At 42.6% G+C, this 23,355-nt stretch overlaps 1 protein-coding gene across 6 annotated transcripts in view; it reads left to right on the top strand.

The window, feature by feature from the left end:
* Positions 1-23,355, top strand: part of Ndg (Nidogen) — a 211,029-nt gene that overhangs the window by 120,744 nt on the left and 66,930 nt on the right. For all 6 annotated transcript variants that reach the window (XM_070089510.1, XM_053782899.2, XM_070089511.1 and 3 more), the window contains exons 14-16: positions 5,685-5,810; positions 14,212-14,370; positions 15,551-15,834. In XM_070089510.1, coding sequence (XP_069945611.1) covers positions 5,685-5,810; positions 14,212-14,370; positions 15,551-15,834 — 569 coding nt within the window. The remainder of the gene's footprint in view (positions 1-5,684; positions 5,811-14,211; positions 14,371-15,550; positions 15,835-23,355) is intronic.

The following is a 23,355-nucleotide window of genomic DNA, read 5'->3' on the forward strand; positions in this document are numbered from 1 at the left end:
ACAAGTACCTCCTCATCTTTGGGACCAACTGTCCCCAGGCCTAGCCACAAGCTAGGCCTCTCTGGTCTGCCATCCCCGCCCCAAGGGGGCAAATGGGAATGACAGTCTTATGAGCTAAAGGCTCGGGCTCAGGCACCTACCCTACCCTAGAAGGGTTAGGCATGGTGTCGATCGAGTAAAACTGTGATTAATCTAATAATATAATAAAGGAACAAGACTCTCAATTGTAATTGCACTAAGGTCTTATATAAGTTGTTTACAAGAATTAAAGTATAATTGGATTTAAATTGACTGGTTAAAATACACAAATTAAGGTAGCAAAATAATAATAAAAAAATGATAAAAATTAAAATGGCAATGACTTGGTTATAATATGCTAGTAAGATGGTAGACAGGATAATATAAAAGTTGTAGTTGAAAATACTAGTTTAAAAAAGTATGGAATAAAAATGGTCAATAAAAGAAGTTTACAATAAGTTTGATCAATATAGTTTAAAGTAAAATTGGGCAATAATAGGGATTTAGAATAAAATTGGGCAATTGAGTATTTTTTAAAGTGAGGTAGAATTATTGAAGACAAGTTATGGTTAGTTTATAATAAAATAAGATGGAACAGTGATGTGATAAGTTGTAAAAAAGGAGATAGATTCTGTAGATATAAACACAATTAAGACTATGAGGTAGAGTGGTCGTTGAATACAACAATGACAATTAAAAGTAGTTGGGGTATTAGAATTTTAGGGGGGCACAAATTTATGACAATATAACACTAACGGTAGACTATGGGTATTATCTGCACTTTACTCTGATTCTGTTAGTCCAGCCTCACTTAGGAATGTTTTAAGGTCATGTTCTGTAGAGATGAAGTATCTCTTCCCAGTGGGCTGTTTCCTAACTGCTATTTTTCCATCCCTCACAAAGCACTGGTGGATTTTTTGGGCATAGCGCAATTTTCTTAGCCGATAAAGAAGGTTTTGTCTCGTTTTGGTAAGGCACTCATTGACGTAAACATTGATTACAAACTCCTTGCAACACAAGAACTTTGCAGTCTCCCATACTACAAGAAATCTGTAACCCACCTTGCTCTTGTAGCGTGAGCTATGGTGTTCTTTACACCCTCGACAGGTATCGGTGACTTGATAGAAGCTGAAGTGTCCTTGGATGTCCATGCCTTCCATAGTCTAGGAATACGCACACTGGTACACTATGTTCCACAAGGTTTGTCTTTACTGTTCACAATCTTATCACAAAAGAAGCTGATCCCACTTCTCTGTGTGATCGTGTTTTGTGAGACACTTTGTTCACACTAACGCATGGATCAGTGTTCTTGGTTGGTTATCTTGGCGTCAGTGTGACTCCCAGTAGGGTGAAAAGTAATCTGACCTCACAGCTTCCTACGCTGCTGCAATGCCCCTAGAACATAAAGGAAAAGCTGACCTAGTACTTTTTCCTTCCTTGCCTAATTTCCTCCATGAAGCAAAGCAGAATGCTTGATTCTTGCTGTCTTAGGCATAGACAACAATGTACACTATCTTTACCATGATAATAAAGCAGGAGCAGGATTTTCCTTAATTGTCATGCTAAGGTAAGAGATGGACTGTCTCTTATTAAACTACACCTTGCAACACTGGACTCTTGCAAGGAGCGGTGGTCGCTTGACCACGTCACATACTTGTACTGCATCTGGGATCAATTACTTGCTGTAGCAGTAAACAAGATGCTTGTCCCTTCTGAGAGGGCTGGGCCCCTCAGGGCTGAAAGGAGCAGAAGGGGACTAATATCCTCCTCCTGGAGAAAATTTCTCCACATTCAGTCTTGACAAGCTGGCAGCAAATTACATCGCAGGATAGGGCAGGCAGGTAAGAACATCAGATGGCTGCATACTGGTCTTATTGACGTGATTAAGGTGGCAAGTTTGTAGATGAGCCATCCTCAGATTTCTTGAAGCTGCTCCTAGAGAGGTGGTAAAGTTTTGTCTTGTTTCCAAAGGTGAATCGTAGAGGCTTGAGGAATTCCAGAACTTGGATGAGTGTGAAGTGATGAGCTTGTTCGCTGGAAAACTTGACAATTCCCACACCATGGCCTTTGTAGAGTTCTATGCAGGTCATGGTGTCAGCATCTGATGAATCAGCGTAGAATGTAAGACTTTCTCATGTTGGTGTGCTAGAGTCGTCAATATCTTCTTCTGATGTGTATTCGGTAGACGAGTCTACCATAGTGCTAGCAGGCTACTGAGAGTTGACAGGAGCAGTGGAGAGGTGTACTGGTGGTGTAACATAAGGTTGGGAGGCGGTGGTGGCGGTGGTCGAGACAGCCTGAGCTGTGGTGTAGGAGGTTGTGGAAGGTGCAGGAACAGTTGCTTGGGCAGTAGGAGACAAGTCAGCAGTAGTGAAGTTAACGGCGTTAGGAAGAATCCAGAGGATGCCAGCTGAAGGTGTGCAGTCAAGGAAAACAAAGGCAGGCATGTAGTTAAGTCAGAAAAGTTCATTGATGGTGGTGTTGAATGTGCTTGGGTTGACTGCATTCGCAATGTGGCTATTGTATAGCTTGAAGAATTTTCTTGGTATCAGACTGCAGTTTTGTTATGGCGCCATATGTCGGCGATTTGGGGGTGCTCTTCTTAGCTTCTTTGATTTTCTTAGTCAATACTTCCTTTCTTAGTGGGCATTTTCTGCAAGGGAATGATGAGTGCCCTTGCAGTTGAGGCAGGTTGGAGTGGCATTAGTGGTGGAACAGGCTTTGAAATCGTGGCCGTCGTTTCCGTAGTTGGAACAGAATTTCTTGCCTGTAATCGGACAGTCAGTCGTTGAGTGATGGTAAGAATAACAGTTCCAGCAGGGTGAGACATGGGCAAAACGTTCTGGTTCTATGTGTCGTGGATGAATATGGAAGTAGGAGATCGCTAGGCCATCAGAAAGCGCTTTGGTAACCATATTGATGTTGGAAAAGGTGAGTTTGACCTTTGAAGAAGCGATTGGAATTTTGGTGATGTTGTCAGTCGAGGCCCAAGTGTTTTGTTCCTCGATAGAGGTCTTAAGGTCAACAGTTGATGGAGATGTGATGATCTTGTCCAACCGTTTGACAAAAACAATATTTTGCCAGCAGAAGAGGTGAAGGAGATACGTTGAAGTTTTGATGTTTCATTGTCGTCAGTATAGACGACAATAAAGGAGTCCTTCAGAGAGTGGATTGCTGTGAATTTGACCTGCAAGCAGGTCCTTACAGCGGCAGCAAGGGCTAGTTTGGTGGAGTCATTTATGACTCCACTGGCTGGTTTAATCTTTACACGATACGAAAGCATTGTGGAAAAAGTAAAGGCAATTGTGTGTAGGTTACAATTTCCTCTCCCCGACGAGGATCGAAGGGATACTTCTTGAAGTAGAGCGACTTTGGGCGATGAACTCATATTGTGGGCGATAGTTCGTGTGAGTGACAGAATATCCCCTTTGGGCCAAACATCGTAAAATATTGATTCTCCCTACTAAAGGTATTTCTATAAATACCACTAATCTACAAGTACCTATTTATATGATATAACTTTGACAGCTTTTATAAAAATACTGATGTACACTGAAAGGTAAATGAGTTATTCATGAACAAATTTGGTAATTTCCACTTCACTGGAAATTGCCAAATTTGTTCATGGTAAATATTATTATTATTATTATTATTATTATTATTATTATTATTATTATTATTATTATTATTATTATTATTATTATTATTATTATTATTATTATTTAGGTTTCCCCGATGGGGGACAGTTAAGTTAAACTTTTCATCTTTATTTACCTCATAACAAGAGAATGCCTCATACAAATGGATTCAAACTTCATTGCTGGTGTATAGCAACTAGTCCAAGAGTCTAGGAACGACTGGCATGTGACTGTGCCTTGTGACCAAAGTTGTAACATCTGTTCTCAGCATTTTGTCATGGTTCTAAAAACTTGAAAATCTCTCCATGGTGAACCAAGCTTTCTAGATATCCAGAAAGCTTCAACAACCACTACTCTGTCCTCTGAATAATGCATTCTGTTTGCCCCACATCATCTAATTTCTACGTTTAATATTCTTTTGCATAATAGTCTCATCACGCATTGTTAATAAACAATTACATCTCCGCTGCCTCCAGCTTTCTCCTAGCTGCAACATAAAAAAACCCATGCCTCACACGTACATAAAAGGGTTAGAGCCACTATACTCTGCCACTGTCCTCTTTTGATCTGCGTATGTACCAGCAGACTTCATTCTCTCCACAGATGCCTCAACACAACACCCTCCTTTTCTCTCCTTCATCTGTTCTGTTGTTTATTTTATTATTCATAGGCACATCTGCCGGCACATCCACTCTCAAATACCTAAATGCATTAAATTCCTCTGTAGTCCTCCTTCCAATCTGATACTCTCGTCACCTTAATCTTTTTCGTGATCAGATTTTATTTTCTTCTTATATTTTTTGAGAAAACTGTTATTTGCATCTTCGTCCATGGGAAGACTAAGTAAATATGTGAAATTTCAACACTATAAAAATGTAAGTTTACATTACATTTAAGTTTTATTATGTTCGACTTCAGTTACTCTATTTCTTTTTCGCAATTCTGGCCACAGCAGATTTAGTACATCTCCCGGCAGTGATCAGCTCATAAGAAAAGCCAAATTTGCAAATTTCATTTCCTCATTCCATTTAGAATCTAGAGTTTCCTTTAAGGTAAGATATGCTACCATCATTGATAGAATGAAGCTCTTCAGAAGTAGAATTCTAAAGATTTCATAGGGAAAATAAAATTCCAATTTCTTACAGATTGAAAATTTGGTACATACTCAACCCGAAAGTAGCTCGGGTTGAGAAAGTGTAAAGCCAAATTTAGGCTTTTACCACTTATTGTAAAGGAGAACTGCCATCGATTTTTATAAAAAAAAACTAAAAAAAAAAACTAGTGTTGAAAGTTTGAATCCGATCAAATGAGGCATCATCTAGTCATTGCAAGGAATAAAAAAAAAATCCAAACTTTCTATTTAATTTAGAAAAATGACAAATTTGCACCTACATAATCAAAATCTATGGTGAATCTTTCTGTATATTAGATGCATCAGTTTTTGAACCTGAATCCATTTCAGGATATTACATGAAAAAAAAGTCATATAATTTTCAGAGAAAAATAGTAAATTCTCTCTTACAAAAATCAATAACAATTTAAACTTTCCCCTAAGAAGCAGATGCCAGTGTTAAAAGTTTGAAAATTAATCCTAAAATAATCCTTAAATTATCACAGAGAAGTTTCTGTGGCAGTTTGTTGTTTAAATCAAATTGGGTTTTCAAGATCACTTTCCAGTTGTCTTACAGAAATTTTAGAGGAAGAAAAGTTCAATAGTAATTATTTATTTCGTTTGGGGGAACCAAACTAAATTTTGTTGTAACTTGTAAATGTTATAATGCAGAACTTGTAGAAAACATATTTTACTAATCTTTGAGATATATTATGCGTGTTCTTTTTACATCCAGACTTTCGTCTTTCTCATCTAAATAAATGATTTTGTACAGCATTCAGTAGAATATTTTTAGTTTTATAAATATATGAATTTTATTTAACTATCCCGATCGTATAAACGTTTTTTTTACATCATGAATACTTTGAGCATTATAAAAATACAAAATTATATTAAATATAATGTCTTGTTTCAAGGAGCAGCAAGCTGTGAAGGTATTCCTTGCGACTCCAATGCTGTGTGTGAGATACGCTCCGCCGCACCTCAGTGCATCTGTCTTCCTGGCTATACTGGAGATGGACTCATATGTACTCGGGACTACAGTACGTTAATATTTTAGTAGAGCATTCTTTTAGAGTTTGTGTCTGTGTGTCTATTTTAAAATTTATGCAAATATAATTGCTGTTTCCTAGATCATGATCATTTTGGTAGATATATTAACACGTAAACACGCTAGCACACACACTCACACACACACACACACACACACACACACACACACACACACACACACACACACACATACAAACCTTCTGGAGTTGTATGACAAGGTAACAGAAGTAAGACAAGAGAGAGAGGGGTGGGTTTATTGCATTTTCTTGGACTGCAAGAAGGCCTTCAACACAGTTCCCCTCAAGAAATTAGTGCAGAAGTTAGAGGATCAGGCACGTATAACAGGAAGGGCACTGCAATGGATCAGAGAATATTTGATAGGGAGGCATGGTACGTGATGAGGTATCACAATGGGCTCCTGTGACGAGAGATGTCCCACAGGGGTCAGTCCTAGGACCAGTGCTATTTTTGGTATATGTGAATTACATGATAGAAGGGTTAGACTCAGAAGTGTCCCTGCTCGCAGATAATGTGAAGTTAATGAGGAGAATTAAATCAGAAGAGGATCAGGCAGGACTATTACAAATAGACCTGGACAGGCTGGACACGTGGTCCAGCAACTGGCTCCTCCAAATGGAAAGTCATGAAGATCGGGGATGGGCAAAGAAGACCGGAGACAAAGTATGGGCTAGGTGCCAAAGACTGCAAACCTCACTCAAGGAGTAAAGATCTTGGGGTGAGTATAATACCGAGCACGTCTCCGGAAACGCACATCAACCAGATAACTGCTGCAGCATATGGGCGCCTGGCAAACCTGAGAACAGCGTTCCGATACCTTAGTAAGTATTCGTTCAAGACATTGTACACCGTGTACGTCAGGTTCATTCTGGAGTATGCATCACTTGTTTGGAACTCACACCTAGTCAAGCACGTCAAGGAATTAAAGAAAGTGCAAAGGTTTGCAACAAGGCTAGTTCCAGAACTAAGGGGAATGTCCTGCGAAGAAAGGTTAAGGGAAATCGGCCTGACGAAACTGGAGGACAGGAGGGCTAGGGGAGACATGGTAATGACTTACAAAATACTGCGAGGAATAGATAAGGTGGACAGAGACAGGATGTTCCAGAGATGGGACACAGAAACAAGGGGTCACAATTCGAAGTTGACTCAGATGAGTTCATGTAATGTTAGGAAGTATTTCTTCAGTCATAGAGTTGTCAGGAAGTGGAATAGTCTGGCAAGTGATGTAGTGGAGGCAGGAACCATACATAGGTTTAAGAAGAGGTATGATAAAGCTCATGGAGCAGGGAGAGAGAGAGGACCTATTAGTGATCAGTGAAGAGGCGGGGCCAGGAGTTGAGCCTCGACCCCTGCAACCACAAATAAGTGAATTCAAATAGGTGAGTTCACACACACACACATGGGGGACCAGAGACGTGGAGGGCTAAGATGAGGTAGGTGGTACTGGAAAATCTCATGCATCAGCATGTTAGGGACACTCAGAGAATGAGACTAGGATGAACCAGCAAGCCTAGACCTCTTATTGAGTAGTTCAGACACTGAGGACATCATATATGAAAGGCCCCTCAGAGCTAGTGATCATATGGTCCTAAGCTTAGAATACATTGTAGAGCCATAAGTGGAGAGTGAAGCAGAACGAGTAGGACATGAGAAGCTAAACTACAAAAGAGGGGTCTTCACAGGCATGAGGAATTTCCTGCATGAGGTACAGTGGGAAAGAGAACTGGTTGGAAATATAGTAAATGAAATAATGGAATATGTGACCACATAAGGAGACAGAGGAGAGGTTCATACCCAAGGGCAACAGAAATAATGGAAAGACTAGAATGAGCCATTGGTTCACCCAAAGGTGTAGAGAGGCCAAAAGTAAGTGCGTTAGAGAATGAAGAAAGTATAGAAGACAAAGGACTCAGGAAAATAAGGAGATTAACCGGAGAGCCAGAAAGAAATATGCATGGGTAAGGGGGGAGGCCTATCGGCAATCCGACAATGACCTAGCATTGAAAGCCAAATCTGACCCAAAGCCGTTGTACAGCCACATCAGGAGGAAGCAACAGTCAAGGACCAGGTAATCAGGCTGAGGAAGGAAACAGGGGAGATCACAAGAAATGACCAAGAAGTATGTGAAGAGCTCAACACAAGATTTAAGGAAGTATTTTCAGTTGAGGCAGGAAGGACTCCAGCAAACCAGGATGGTAGGGTACACCAACAAGTACTGGACACACTGCACACAACCGAGGAGAAGGTGAAGAGACTGCTAAGTGCACTAGATACCTAGCGCACTTGCACAGCTACATCAGGATGTAGCTGTTGTACAGCTACATCAGGAGGAAAACAACAGTCAAGGACAAGGTAATCAGACTGAGGAAGGAAGGAGGGAAGATCACAAGAAACGACCTCGAGGTATATAAGGAGCTCAATATGAGATTCAAAGAAGCGTTCACAGAGGAGATAGAAGGGACTCCAGAAAGACGGAGAGGTGTTGTGAACCATCAAGGATTGGACACAGTACATACAACCGAGGAAGAAGTGAAAAGGTAGCTAAGCGAGCTAGATTCCACAAAGGTGATGGGGCCTGATAACATCTTTCCATGGGTCCTGAGAGAGGGAGCACAGGTGCAATGTGTAGCACTATCAACAATCTTCAACACATCTATCGAAACAGGGTGACTACATCAGGTATGGAAGGCAGCCAATGTAGTCCGAATTTAAAAAAAAAAAACAGACATGAAGCATTAAACTACAGACCAGTGTCACCGACATGTACAGTATGCAAAGTCATGGAGAGGATTATCAGGAGAAGAGTGGTGGAGCACCTAGAAAGGAAAGAGCTTATCAACGACAGCAAGGACGGTTTCAGGGATGGGAAATCCTGCATCACAAACCTACTGGAGTTCTATGACAGGGTGACTGCAGTAAGACAAGAGAGAGAGAGGTGGGTAGACTGCATTTTCTTGGACTGCAAGTAGGCGTTTGATACAGTTCCACACATGAGATTAGTGCAAAAAGACCAGGTAATCAGGCTGAGGGAAGAAGGTGGAGAGCTCACAAGAAACGACCAAGAAGTGTGTGAGGAGGTCAGCATGAGATATAAGAAAGTATTTTCAGTGGAGACAGAAAGGACTCTGGGAAGACAGAACAGAGAGGTATACCAACAAGGGATATACCAGTAAGTGTTGGATGAAATACTTACAACCGAGGAAGAGGTGAAGAAGCTGCTAAATGACCTTGATACCTCAAAGGCGGTGGGACCAGACAACATCTTTCCATGGGTCCTTAGAAAAGGAGCAGAGACGCTGTGTGTATCGCTAACAACAATTTTCAGCACATCCATTGAAACTGGGCAACTACCTGAGGTATGAAAGACGGCAAATGTAGTCCCCATTTTTAAGAAAGGAGACAGACACGAGGCACTAAACTATAGGCCAGTGTCACTGACGTATATAGTACTCAAAGTCATGGAGAAGATTATGTGGAGGAGAGTGATTGAGCCTGTAGAACTGAACAAGTTCATGAACGACAATCAGCAAGGATTCAGGGAAGGCATATCCTGTGTCACAAACCTACTGGAGTTTTATGACAAAGTTATGGAAGTAAGACACGAGAGAGAGGGGTGGTTAAATTGTATTTTCTTGGACTGCAAGAAGGTCTTCGGCACAGTTCCTCACAAGAGATTAGTGCAAGAGCTAGAGGATCAAGCACATATAACAGGAAGGGCACTGCAATGGATTAGAGGATACCTGACAGAGAGGCAACATCAGGTCATGGTTCGTGACGAGGTATCAGAGTGGGCGCCTGTGACGAGCTGGGTTCACAGGGGTCAGTCCAAGGACCAGTGCTATTTTGGTATATGTCAACCAAATAACTACTAAAGCATATGGGCGATTAGCAAACCTAAGAGTAGTATTCAGACATCTCAGTTAAAAGTCGTTCAGGACTCAGTGCACCGTGTATGTCAGGCCTATATTGGAGTATGCAGCACCAGTTTGGAACTTACAACCAAGCACGTCAGGAAGTTGGAGAAAGTGCTAAGGTTTGCAACGAAACTAGTCCCGGAGCTAAAGAGCATATCCTACGAGGAGAGGTTAAAGGAAATCGGCCTGACGACAAAGGAGGACAGGATGGATAGGGAAGACATGATAACGACATATAAAATACTAAGAGGAATCGACAAGGTGGACAGAGACAGGATGTTTCAGAGATAGGACAAGGCAACAAGGGGTCACAATTTGAAGCTGAAGATTCAGATGAGTCACAGGGATGTCAGGAAGTAATTCTTCATTCATATAATTGTCAGGAAGTGAAATAATCTGGAATGTGAGGTAATGGAGACAGGATCCATACATAGCTCTAAGCGGAGATATGATAAAACTCACGGAGGGAGGGAGGGAGGGAGTGACCTAGTAGCGACCAGTGAAGAGGAGAGGCCAGTGTCTATGAGAACACACGGACTCTCTCTCTCTCTCTCTATCTCTCTCTCTCTCTCTCTCTCTCTCTCTCTCTCTCTCTCTCTCTCTCTCTCTCTCTCTCTCTCTCTCTCTCTCTCTCTCTCTCTCTCTCTCTCTCTCTCTCTCGATCTCTGCAAGGACAAATAAGTGAGTACAAACAGGGAGAGTGACCCAGTAGCGACCAGGGAAGAGGTGGGGCCAGGAGCTATGAATCGACCCCTGGAACCACAACTAGGTGAGTACACACACACACACACATACACACACACGCACAGACACACACACACACACACACACACACACACACACACACACACACACACACACACACACACACACACACACACACACACACACACACACACACACACACTCATACATATACTGCAGACAGAGTACAGGCTAAGAGGCCAAAGACTGCAAGCCTAACTCAAGGAAAAGGATCCTGGGATGAGTATAATACCGAGCACATGTGAGGCGCACATCCAAGCAACTGCTGCAGCATATGGGGCGCCTGGAAAACTTAAGAATATGCCATTTCGACACCTGAGTAAGGAGTCATTCAAGACACTGTACACTGTACGTTATACGCATATTGGAATATGCAGCACCCGTAAGGAACCCACACCTGGTCAAGCAATTCAGGAAAATAGAGAAAGTGCAAAGACTAGTTTGGAGCTAATGGGTTATCCTGTGAGGAATTGTTTAGGGAACTCAGCCTAACGACACTGGTGGATAGGAGTTATAAGGAAAACATGATAAGGACGTTTAAAAAAAATACCAAGAGGAAGTGACAAGGTGGACAGGGACAGAATGTTTCAGAGATGGGACAGAGGGACAAGGAGCCGCAGCTGGATATTGAAAAGTCAGATGAGTCACATGGATGTTAGGAAGTATTTCTTCAGTCGTAGATTTGTCAGGAAGTGGGAAAAATCTGGAGAGTGATGTAGTGGAGGCAGGATCCATATATATAGCATTAAGAAGAGATACAATAAAGCTCATGAAGAGGGAGAGAGCTCACCTAGTAGCTACCAGCGAAGAGGCAGGGTTGGGAGCTGTGATTCCACCCCTACAACCACAAATAGGTGAGTACGCACACACACACATATACACTCAGATGCAATCTTCCCACCAGGATACCAGATCATGAGGAAAGATAGAAGGAGCAGAGGGGGAGGTGGGGTTGCTCTGCTAGTAAAAAACAGATGGAAATTCGAGAAAATGGAAGGCATAGATGAGATGGGAGAAAGAGACTACATAGTAGGTACACTTCAGTCTGGGGAACACAAGGTGGTCATTGCAGTGATGTATAATCCACCACAGAACTGCAGGAGGCCAAGAGAAGAATATGAAGAGAGCAACAGAGCAATGGTGGACACACTTGCTGAGGTGGCAAGAAGAGCTCACTCCAGCAGAGCAAAGTTGCTGGTTATGGGGGATTTCAACCACAGGGAGATTGACTGGGAAAACCTGGAGCCACATGGGGGTCCCGAAACATGGAGAGCCAAGATGATGGACGTGGTACTGGAAAACCTCATGCACTAACATGTTAAGGACACTACCAGAGTGAGAGAGGAGGATGAACCAGCAAGATTGGACCTTGTGTTCACCCTGGGCAGTTCAGACATTGAGGACATCACGTATGAGAGTCCCCTAGGAGCTAGCGACCACGTGGTTCTGTGCTTTGAATATATAGTAGAGCTGCAAGTGGAGAGAGTAACAGGAGTTGAATGGGAAAAGCCTGACTATAAAAGAGGAGACTACATAGGGTTGAGGAACTTCCTGCACGAGGTCCCGTGGGACAGAGAACTGGCAGAAAAGCCAGTAAATGAAATGATGGAATATGTAACAACAAAATGCAAGGAGGCAGTGGAAAGGTTTATTCCCAAGGGCAACAGAAACAACGGGAAGACCAGAACGAGCCCCTGGTTTACCCGACGGTGTAAGGAGGCAAAAACAAAGTGCAATAGAGAATGGAAAAAGTACAGAAGGCAGAGAACACACGAAAATAGGGAGATCAGCCGCAGAGCCAGGAACGAGTATGCACAGGTAAGGAGGGAGGCCCAGCGACAGTATGAAAATGACATAGCAACGAAAATCAAGACTGACCCGAAACTGTTGTATAGCCACATCAGGAGGAAGACAACAGTCAAAGACCAGGTGATCAGATTAAGGACAGAAGGGGGAGAACTCACAAGAAATGACCAGGAGGTATGTGAGGAGCTAAACAGGAGACTTAAGGAAGTTTTTACAGTAGAGACAGGAAGGGCTGTGGGAAGTCAGCACAGAAGGGAACATCAAGAGGGAATATACCACCAAGTGTTGGATGACATACGAACAACCGAGGAGGAGGTGAAGAAGCTGCTAAGTGACCTTGATACCTCAAAGGCGATGGGACCGGCCAACATCTCCCCATGGGTCCTTAGAGAAGGAGCAGAGATGCTGTGCGTGCCTCTAACCACAATCTTCAACACATCCCTTGAAACTGGGCAACTACCTGAGAAATGGAAGACAGCAAATGTAGTCCCCATATTTAAGAAAGAAAACAGAAACGAGGCGCTAAACTACAGACCTGTGTCTCTGACATGTATTGTGTGCAAAGTCATGGAGAAGATTATCAGGAGGAAAGTGGTCGAACACCTGGAACGGAACAAGATTGTAAATGAAAACCAGCATGGGTTCATGGAAGGCAAATCTTGTATCACAAACCTACTGGAGTTTTATGACAAGGTAACAGAAGTAAGACACGAGAGAGAGGGGTGGGTAGATTGCGTTTTCCTAGACTGCAGGAAGGCCTTTGACACAGTTCCCCACAAGAGATTAGTGCAGAAGCTGGAGGATCAGGCGCATGTAACAGGGAGGGCACTGCAATGGATCAGGGAATACCTGACAGGGAGGCAGCAACGAGTCATGGTACGTGAAGAGGTATCACAGTGGGCGCCTGTGACGAGCTGGGTCCCACAGGGGTCAGTTCTAGGGCCAGTGCTATTTTTGCTATATGCGAACGACATTATGGAAGGAATAGACTCTGAAGTGTCCCTATTCGCAGATGATGTGAAGTTGATGAGAAGAATTAAATCGGATGAGGATGAGGCAGGACTGCAAAGAGACCTGGACAGGATGGACATGTGGTCCAGAAACTGGCTTTTCGAATTCAATCCTGCCAAATGCAAAGTCATGAAGATTGGGGAGGGGCAAAGAAGACCGCAGACAGAGTATAGGCTAGGTGGACAAAGACTACAGACCTCACTCAGGGAGAAAGACCTCGGGGTGAGAATACCGTTCTCATACCTTAATAAGGAATCGTTCAAGACACTGTACACTGTGTATGTTAGGCCCATACTGGAGTATGCAGCACCTGTCTGGAACCCACACCTGGTCAAGCACGTCAAGAAGTTAGAGAAAGTACAAAGGTTTGCAACAAGGCTAGTCCCAGAGCTCAGGGGGATGTCGTACGAGGAAAGGTTGAGGGAAATCGGACTGACGACACTGGAGGACAGAAGGGTCAGGGGAGACATGATAACGACATACAAGATACTGCGGGGAATAGACAAAGTGGACAGAGATAGGATGTTCCAGAGAGGGGACACAGGAACAAGGGGTCAAAACTGGAAGCTGAAGACTTCAGTCATAGAGTCGTCAGCAAGTGGAATAGCCTAGCAAGTGAAGTAGTGGAGGCAGGAACCATACATAGTTTTAAGAAGAGGTATGATAAAACTCAGGAAGCAGAGAGAGAGAGAGAGAGGACCTAGTAGCAATAAGTGAAGAGGCGGGGCCAGGAGCTGAGTCTCGACCCTTGCAACCACAATTAGGTGAGTACAATTAGGTGAGTACACTCACATGCGTAAGCCTGTTTTTAAGAAGAAATGTGAATTATTGGAATATAATCCTCAATGCAGTTTTTATCAGGCATTCTATTCTGCAGGTGGAGTATCAGTTATCCAACAGCGTGACTGTGTGGATAGTGATATTTGCAGCGAGTATGCTAGTTGTCTGTATGACGACTCAGTGAGGAGCTTCCGCTGTGTGTGTTTCCAGGGATACACTGGAGACGGAGAGACATGTAACCCAGTGACTGGACAAGGTTAGTATGCCACACTTGTTTTCATAAACTCTGAGAGGTTCTGGTATTTCAAAAGTTGTGAATGAGTAAGTTTGTTTGTGAACAGTAATTGCTATTCTCCTAGTTTCAATTTTTCCGTTGTAATTGCAATTTATCACTGTCTTCGCCGTTTATAATGCAGTTGGTTGTAGTTAATTTTACAGGTGTGTATAGAGAAAAGGGATTCAACCGATTAAACGATTTATCTTTTGGCAGCTAACCAAATATGTTTAGTATTAGAAGAAATCATGTGTTCGCTCTCTTTAGTAAACTGCTGGAAAGATCGTCGGTTAAGTTAGGTAGGTTCGTCAGGAAATAGGAAAAGTGTTTCCTGACGAGGGTTTTAATCATTTGATGACCCACGTCTGGAGCTTTTTGTCATCTGACTGAGGCCTTTTCCTGGCTTACCGGTTTGCCCTTTTAAAAATTATGGTTATAATTCGATTACTTGAGTATCGGTTGTAGGCGGAAACTAACAAGCCTACATAACGGTGTGGATGCCAGCGTCCACACTGTCCATAACTTGCACCAGTGACTCCAGTATCCACACCTTGTTTTTTATGGAGGGACTAATTGAGGAAATTGAAATATTACTTATCATTCAATAATTTCTAAGTACTGAATCCCAATACCTTCAACTCTTCAATTCTGACAACTCGAAATTGCAATTTCTGAGCGACTTTAAACATAATGTTCTCTTTTTTTTTTTTTGAGATATTTGCTTCTTTAAGCCGTCTAAAGTAAGAAGAGAATGCCTCTTCAGTACACTCTCAAAACTAGTGTTTCTTAATGGAAGGTTTGATTTAGTTTCGGCTGTGAATATCCTAAATTGCCATTTTTAGTGAAGAAACAGAGATACTATTAGTTTCCTGGGATAATTGGCTTCAGATCTTTAGTGCTAATATTTAACTACACTGCAAGCTTAAACTGCACTGTGCGGACTGGGAGTTATATCACAAGGGTCGTCTTTCTCGAATCACACATCGACCAAAAATAGATCGAGTTGTTCCTTTGCTTCTTATATTTCTAGAAAATTGTTGTCAGTAGCAATTTTGGCAAATATCTCTTAGTTTATTTTTCAACAATGACACTGTAAGATGAAAAAGTATTGCTGTCTTTTACCGAAATATTCAGTGTTCCTATTTTGTCTTTCTTACTGCAGAGAGCTGTGGGACTGGTAGGAATTGCTCACCTTATGGTGTATGTACCAGAACGGAAGATGGGTATAGATGTGATTGTCTACCAGGCTTTTTCGGTGATGGTTACACATGTGAAGCCATTGACCCTACTGTGTCACCACTTCAGAGTCTACCACCATACCAACCACAACAACCAGATCAACCGCATCGCCCTCAAGGTTCACACGAATCACAAGAACCACATCAGCCAGAACAGCCGCATCAGCCTGAGTCACCACAGGAGCCACAACTTCCATATCAAAATGAGGTAAGAATGAAGTAGGGCTTCAGCTGCTGCATCTCATTTCTTCCACTGGCTTCAGTTAAAAGTTTCAGTTCTCATGTTTTTTGTAAGCAGACTTACAAAGCCTGATGTGCAGGCGGAATTTCTCGCATTAAATATCCCAGATGTTCATAGTCTGAAACAATGTGAAGAATAAGCGACAGTGTGGACTTACATACTGTCGGCAGGAGAGGTGTAGAGTAGCAGAAGAAAGAATGTGACCTCTCAGTGATTACATTCTTTCTTCTACTACTCTACGCCTCTCCTACCGACAGTATATAAGTCTCCGCACTGTTGCTTGTTCTTCACATTGTTTCAGACTATGAACGCCTGGGATATTTAATGCGATCCTTAAGGATTGTATGGTCCAGTGGATTAAGGCATCATGAGTTTTCGCCCACCATGAGGCAGGCCAAAGCAGCATGGGTTCGAGTCTTCGGCTAGTCGCAGTGTTGTTGTTGATCAGTACCACTTGTTCGCGGGCACATTAATATATATATATATATATATATATATATATATATATATATATATATATATATATATATATATATATATATATATATATATATATCTTCTTTCAACACACCGGCCGTATCCCACCGAGGCAGGGTGGCCCAAAAGGAAAAACGAAAGTTTCTCCTTTTACATTTAGTAATATATACAGGAGAAGGGGTTACTAGCCCCCTTGCTCCCTGCATTTTAGTCGCCTCTTACAACACGCATGGCTTACGGAGGAAGAATTCTGTTCCACTTCCCCATGGAGGTAAGAGGAAATAAACAAGAACAAGAACTAGAAAGAAAATAGAAGAAAACCCAGAGGGGTGTGTGTGTGTGTATATATATATGCTTGTACATGTATGTGTAGTGTGACCTAATTGCAAGTAGAAGTAGCAAGACATACCTGAAATCTTGCATGTTTAAGAGACAGACAAAACACCACCAATCCTACCATCATGTAAAACAATTACAGGTTTTCGTTGTACACTCACTTGGCAGGACGATAGTACCTTCCTGGGCAGTTGCTGTTTACCATATATATATATATATATATATATATATATATATATATATATATATATATATATATATATATATATATATATATATATATATATATATATATATATATGGTTCCGAATAGGTAAAATTAGTCAGTTATCAAGAATTCATTTAAAATTAAAGCCTTTCTAAAATTTTCTCTTATAGGTTTAAAGATATATGTTTTTCACTTACGTCAATGCAAAAATTAATAATTATGTACTAAAAGAACCTTAGAAAATTTGCCTAACTTTATTATAACAAACGCAATTTAATTTAGCCTGATTCATGTAAATATATTTTAGATAAGTTTACAGTAATTTAATAATAAGCAAATGCAATGAAATATGTTTTTTTTTCGTTAAGTTAAGAATAATTTTGAGAAATTATTGCATTCAAAAATTTTTGCTTGCCTTATTCGACATGAAGAGCCTCGCCATTTAAGCCAAAATCGTAAGTTTTATTTTTTCTGCAACATAGATACACACACACACACAGGAGCTGTGAATCAACCCCTGCAACCACAACTAGGTGAGTACACACACACACACACACACACACACACACCGCGTGTGCGAGTCACGCCTTTCCGTGCTCCGCAAATGTAAGTGTTTTTGAGGGCCACCCATGTGTACTGCAAGGGTTGTTTAGTGTGTCAGGGTAGTGAACAATCCTTGAAGCGATTTACAATCTGCCTGAGCCACATAAGTGTGGGGAGATCCACAATTTTATAAGTGATCTAGAAAGTGATACTTGGTGTCGAATTCAGAGTGGGCAGCTAGTCTGCTCCAGGCGACGTTACCACGTGTCACCCAAGAAAGATAATAAAGTGAAACAAATATGTGACCAGTGAAAGAAACACAGTTAATAGAGTACATTATATAACGAGAAGAAACGGAGGTGGATCTGCGCCAGGACATCACATCGAGCTGGACAATCTACATGCTGCTACAGCTGCATTGCAAGTACTGTATTCACCTATGCGTGGTTGTTTGGGTGTGAGCTTTGGCTTCCAATTAACCGCCAAGCTGATTGTGAACGGTCCAACTCTGCTAGTACGATAAAGAATAGGCACTCAAGTACTCAATAAGGAATAGCAATTGGTAATTTATGGAACAAGGCGAGACAGGTTTCTATAAGCCTATGTGGGAGTAAAAGCAGAGAGTCCAGTATTGTAGGTAGGTGCGGGTCAAGTCACAGGAGCGTGTGGGTCAGGTCACAGGAGGGTGTGGTCAGGTAAGGGACCACTGAGACTCCACATAAAACTCCAAGGCAGAATTCCACCTACTTTTCAGACAATAAACCCGCACATAGTTACACACACACACACACAAACACACACACACACACACACACACACACACACACACACACACACACACACACACACACACACACACTCCCACATATACAGACTCACACATACACTCCCCCCCTGCCCCCTCCCCCTCCAATCTCTCACTTCTTCCCCTGATCCCCCCAATCTCTTTCACCCTCCTTCTCCCCACCTCTCCCTCTTTCCCCCCTCTCCCCCTCCCATTCTCTTCATTGCTTCTCCCACCTCCTCACTCCCCCTCAATCCCCCTCCCCACCCCTCTCCCATACAACCACTGTCTACAGTTCCTCCTCTACCACCCCCCCCCCCCACACTCGGACAAACACACCACAAACCTAAAACACAGAATTATGTAAGTTTTCCATTCTGAGGCAATCAAAACAAAAACAAATAAATGGGTTGCTAGAGAGCAGGAAGGAAAACTAGGAAACAGGAGGATGAATCTGCAAAGGAAGACTGGGCAGCAGAGCTCAGGAAAAGGGAACATGTATGGGGAAAGAAACTAGAAGAACTTAGCATGAGAATGAAAGAGAGGATAGATATGGAAAGCAAGAAGTGGGAGATGCAAGTCATAGCAGCAGAGGCTAGGATACAGAGATTAGAAGAGGAACTGAAAAATCTGAAGCAGCTTAAAGAACTAAAGAACAATTTGGGAATGACATCAGAAACTGCTACCTCAGTCACAAACAAGGGGACTGTAGGGAACGAAGGAGCAAAACTGCATGTAGAAGCCCTGTTAGAGGGGACTGTAGTAAATGAAAGAGCTAAGCTATATGTGGAGGTCCTAACAGCAGAGCCCAGGGAAAGCTGACAAGGGAAAATGACAGGCCACTGAGCCCAAGTACAATAGATAGTGAAACTGAAGAAAGGAAAGCTGCAATGGAGGAAACTAAATTGAATCAGTGGATACATAGGGATATGCAGTGGGAGAATGAAAGGGAGAGGTCAGTCTTTGTGTATGGGTTCCAGGAAGTTGAAGGGGAAACTTATGAAGCAAGAAAACAAGGGGGAAAATGTAATCCAAAGCATCATAAAAGCAATCGAAGATGACATGACCCAGCTGGAAAATTTTTGGAGAATAGGGGGGTTTGCAAGAAGAAGAACCCGGCCAATGAAAGTGACTTTCAAGGCAGAATCGACTCGGAGCAGGATCCTGCAGAAAAAAGCAAGACTAAGGGACATGCTGGCATACCGGAAGGTGTATCTCGACCACGACAGAACACAAAAAGAAAGGCAGAAACTGAAAGAGATGGTACAAAGGCAAAAGGAGGAAAGAGTGGAGAAGATGGAGATGGAGACAGACAGGAGATCCCAGACTCAGGAAGAAGATCAAATACAGCCTCCCTCACAACTACCTACAGAAGCTCCCCAACCAGGACAACCCCAGTGCAACCAAACATTCTAACCCAAAACACCCATGCCATATCCAATGCCCCCACCCACCTCATTACAAACTCCACCCCCACAGCAACCACTCATAGTTCCTTATCAGGTCTCCCACTTCCCCAACCCCAATATACCCACCAGACCACAGTTTTAGAAAAAAAGTTGAAGGAGTGGTATACAAATGCAGATGGAATAACAAATAAGTATGAGTAGTGGCATGAAAGAATCAAGGAGACATCCCCAGACATAACAGCACTCACAGAAACAAAACTCACCAGAAAGATAACAGATGCAATCTTTCGACCTCAATATCAAATCCTCAGGAAAGACAGAGGGAGAAGAGGGGGAGGAGGAGTTTCATTGCTCATTAAAAACCAGTGGGGTTTTTGAGAAAATGGAAGGAATGAATGGCATGGGCGAGAGGGACTACTTAGTAGGAACAATCCAGTCTGAGGGTCATGTGATAATTGCAGTAATGTACAACCCGCCACAGAACTGCAGGAGGCCAAGAGAAGAGTACGATGAGAGCAACAGAACAATGGTCGACACACTAGCCGAGGTGGCCAGAAGAGCTCACATGGGGGGAGCAAAGTTACTAGTTGTGGGTGATTTCAATCACAAGGAGATTAACTGGGAAAATCTGGAGCCCCATGGGGGTCCCAAAACATAGAGAGCCAAGATGATGGATGTGGTACTGGAAAACCTCATGCACCAACATGTTGGAGACACTACCAGAGAGAGAGAGGTGAGGATGATCCAGCAAGACTGGACTTGTATTCACCTTGAGTAGTTTGGATATCGAGGATATCATGTATGAAAGGCCCCTAGGAGCTAGTGATCATGTGGGTCTGTGCTTTGACTACATAGTTGAGCTTCAAGTGGAGAGAGTAGCAGGAATAGGATGGGAAAAACCAAACTACAGAAGGGGGGACTGCTCAGGCTTGAGGAGCTTCCTGGAAGACATTCAGTGGGAGAGGGAACTGACAGGAAAACCAGTACAAGAAATGATGGACTATGTGACAACAAAATCAAGGAGGCAAAGGAGAGGTTTGTTCCTAAGGGAAACAGAGATAATGGGAAGAACAGAACGAGTCCTTGGTTTACCCAAAGGTGTAGGGAGGCAAAAACTAGGTGTACTAGAGAATGGAAAAGGCACAGAAGATAAAGAACTCAGGAAAATAAAGAGATTAGCTGAAGAGCCAGAAACGAATATGCATAGACAAGAAGGGAGGCTCAGCGACAATACGAAAATGACATAGCATAGAAAGTCAAGTCTGACCCAAAGCTGTTGTATAGCCACATCAGGAGGAAAACAACAGTCAAGGACCAGGTAATCCGACTGTGGAAGGGTGATAGGGAGTTCACAAGAAACAACCGAGAGGTACGTGAAGAGCTCAACACGAGATTTAAATAAGTATTTACAGTGGAAACAGGTAGGACAAGAGGAAATCAGAACAGGGAGGCACACCAAGTGCTGGATGAGGTACACATAATCAAGGAGGAGGTGAAGAAGCTGCTATGTGAACTTGACACCTCAAAGGCAGTGGGCCCAGACAACATCTCTCCATGGGTCCTTAGAGAGGGAGCAGAGATGCTGTGTGTGATATTAACAAAGATATTCAACACATCCATTGAAACTGGGCAACTCCCTGAGGTATGGAGGATGGCAAATGTAGTCCAAATTTTTAAAAAAGGAGACAGACATGGTGGAGCACCTGGAAAGAAACAGTTGTATAATCGGCAACCAACACGGTTTCAGGGAAGGAAAATCCTGTGTCACAAACCTACTGGAGTTTTATGACAAGGTGACAGAAGTAAGACAAAAGAGAGAGGGATAGATAGACTGCGTTTTCTTGGACTGCAAGAAGGCCTTCGACACAGTTCCTCACAAGAGGTTACTGCGGAAGCGAGAAGATCAGGCACACATAACAGGAAAGACACTGCAATGGATCAGAGAATATCTGACAGGGAGGCAACAACGAGTCATGGTACGTGGCGAGGTGTCAGAGTGGGCGCCTGTGACAAGCGGAGTTCCACATGGGTCAGTCCTAGGACCTGTGCTGTTTTTGGTATATGTGAATGACATAATGGAAGGGATAGACTCAGGAAATGAGGAAAATCAAATCGGTCGAGGATCAGGCAGGACTACAAAGAGCCCTGGACAAGCCAAGTCCAGCAACTGGCTCCTTGAGTTTAACCCTGCCAAATGCAAAGTCATGAAGATTGGGGAAGGGCAAAGAAGACCGCAGACACAGTATAGTCTAGGTGGCCAAAGACTGCAAACCTCACTCAAGGAAAAAAATCTGGGGGTGAGTATAACACCGAGCACATCTCCTGAGGCGCATATCAATCAGACAACTGCTGCAGCGTACGGGCGTCTGGCAGACCTAAGGATAGCGTTCCGATACCTCAGTAAGGAATCGTTCAAGACTCTGTACACCATTTACTTCAGGCCCATACTGAAGTATGCAGCACCAGTTTGGAAACCACACCTGGTCAAGCACGTCAAGATATTAGAGAAAGTGCAAAGGTTTGCAACAAGCCTAGCCCCAGAGCTAAGGGGATTGTCCTACGAAGAAAGGTTAAGGGAAATCGGCTTGACGACACTGGAGGACAGGAGGGTCAGGAGAGACTTCTGCGCAGAATAGACAAGGTGGACAAAGACAGGATGTTCCAGAGATGGGACACAGAAACAAGAGGTCACAATTGGAAATTGAAGACTCAGATAAATCAAAGGGATATTAGGAAGTATTTCTTCAGTCATAGAGTAGTCAGGCAGTGGAATAGCCTAGAAAGTGAGGTAGTGGAGGCGGGATCCATACATAGTTTTAAGACGAGGTTTGATAAAGCTCATGGAGCAAAGAGAGAGAGGACCTAGTAGCAGTCAGTGAAGAGGCGGGGCCAGGAGCTATGACTCGGCCCCTGCAACCATAAATAGGTGAGCAAATAGGTGAGTACACACACACACACACACACACATATCCCCCGTGGGTTGACTTGCATAGTTAAGATCGCCTGTCTGCGATTGTTTGCATAAATATATATATATATATATATATATATATATATATATATATATATATATATATATATATATATATATATATATATATATATATATATATATATATATATATAAAGGGGGTAAGGGGGTAAGGCAGCCGGGATTGATGGGATAAAGATAAAAATGTTAAAAGCAGGTGGGGATATAGTTTTGGAGTGGTTGGTGCAATTATTTAATAAATGTATGGAAGAGGGTAAGGTACCTAGGGATTGACAGAGAGCATGCATAGTTCCTTTGTATAAAGGCAAAGGGGACAAAAGAGAGTGCAAAAATTATAGGGGGATAAATTTGTTGAGTGTACCTGGTAAAGTGTATGGTAGAGTTATTATTGAAAGAATTAAGAGTAAGACGGAGAATAGGATAGCAGATGAACAAGGAGGCTTTAGGAAAGGTAGGGGGTGTGTGGACCAGGTATTTACAGTGAAACATATAAGTGAACAGTATTTAGATAAGGCTAAAGAGGTCTTTGTGGCATTTATGGATTTGGAAAAGGCGTATGACAGGGTGGATAGGGGGGCAATGTGGCAGATGTTGCAGGTGTATGGTGTAGGAGGTAGGTTACTGAAAGCAGTGAAGAGTTTTTACGAGGATAGTGAGGCTCAAGTTAGAGTATGTAGGAAAGAGGGAAATTATTTCCCAGTAAAAGTAGGCCTTAGACAAGGATGTGTGATGTCACCGT

Source organism: Cherax quadricarinatus, chromosome 28 (genome assembly GCF_038502225.1).
Source record: "Cherax quadricarinatus isolate ZL_2023a chromosome 28, ASM3850222v1, whole genome shotgun sequence".
NCBI classification, from domain to species: Eukaryota; Metazoa; Arthropoda; class Malacostraca; order Decapoda; family Parastacidae; genus Cherax; species Cherax quadricarinatus.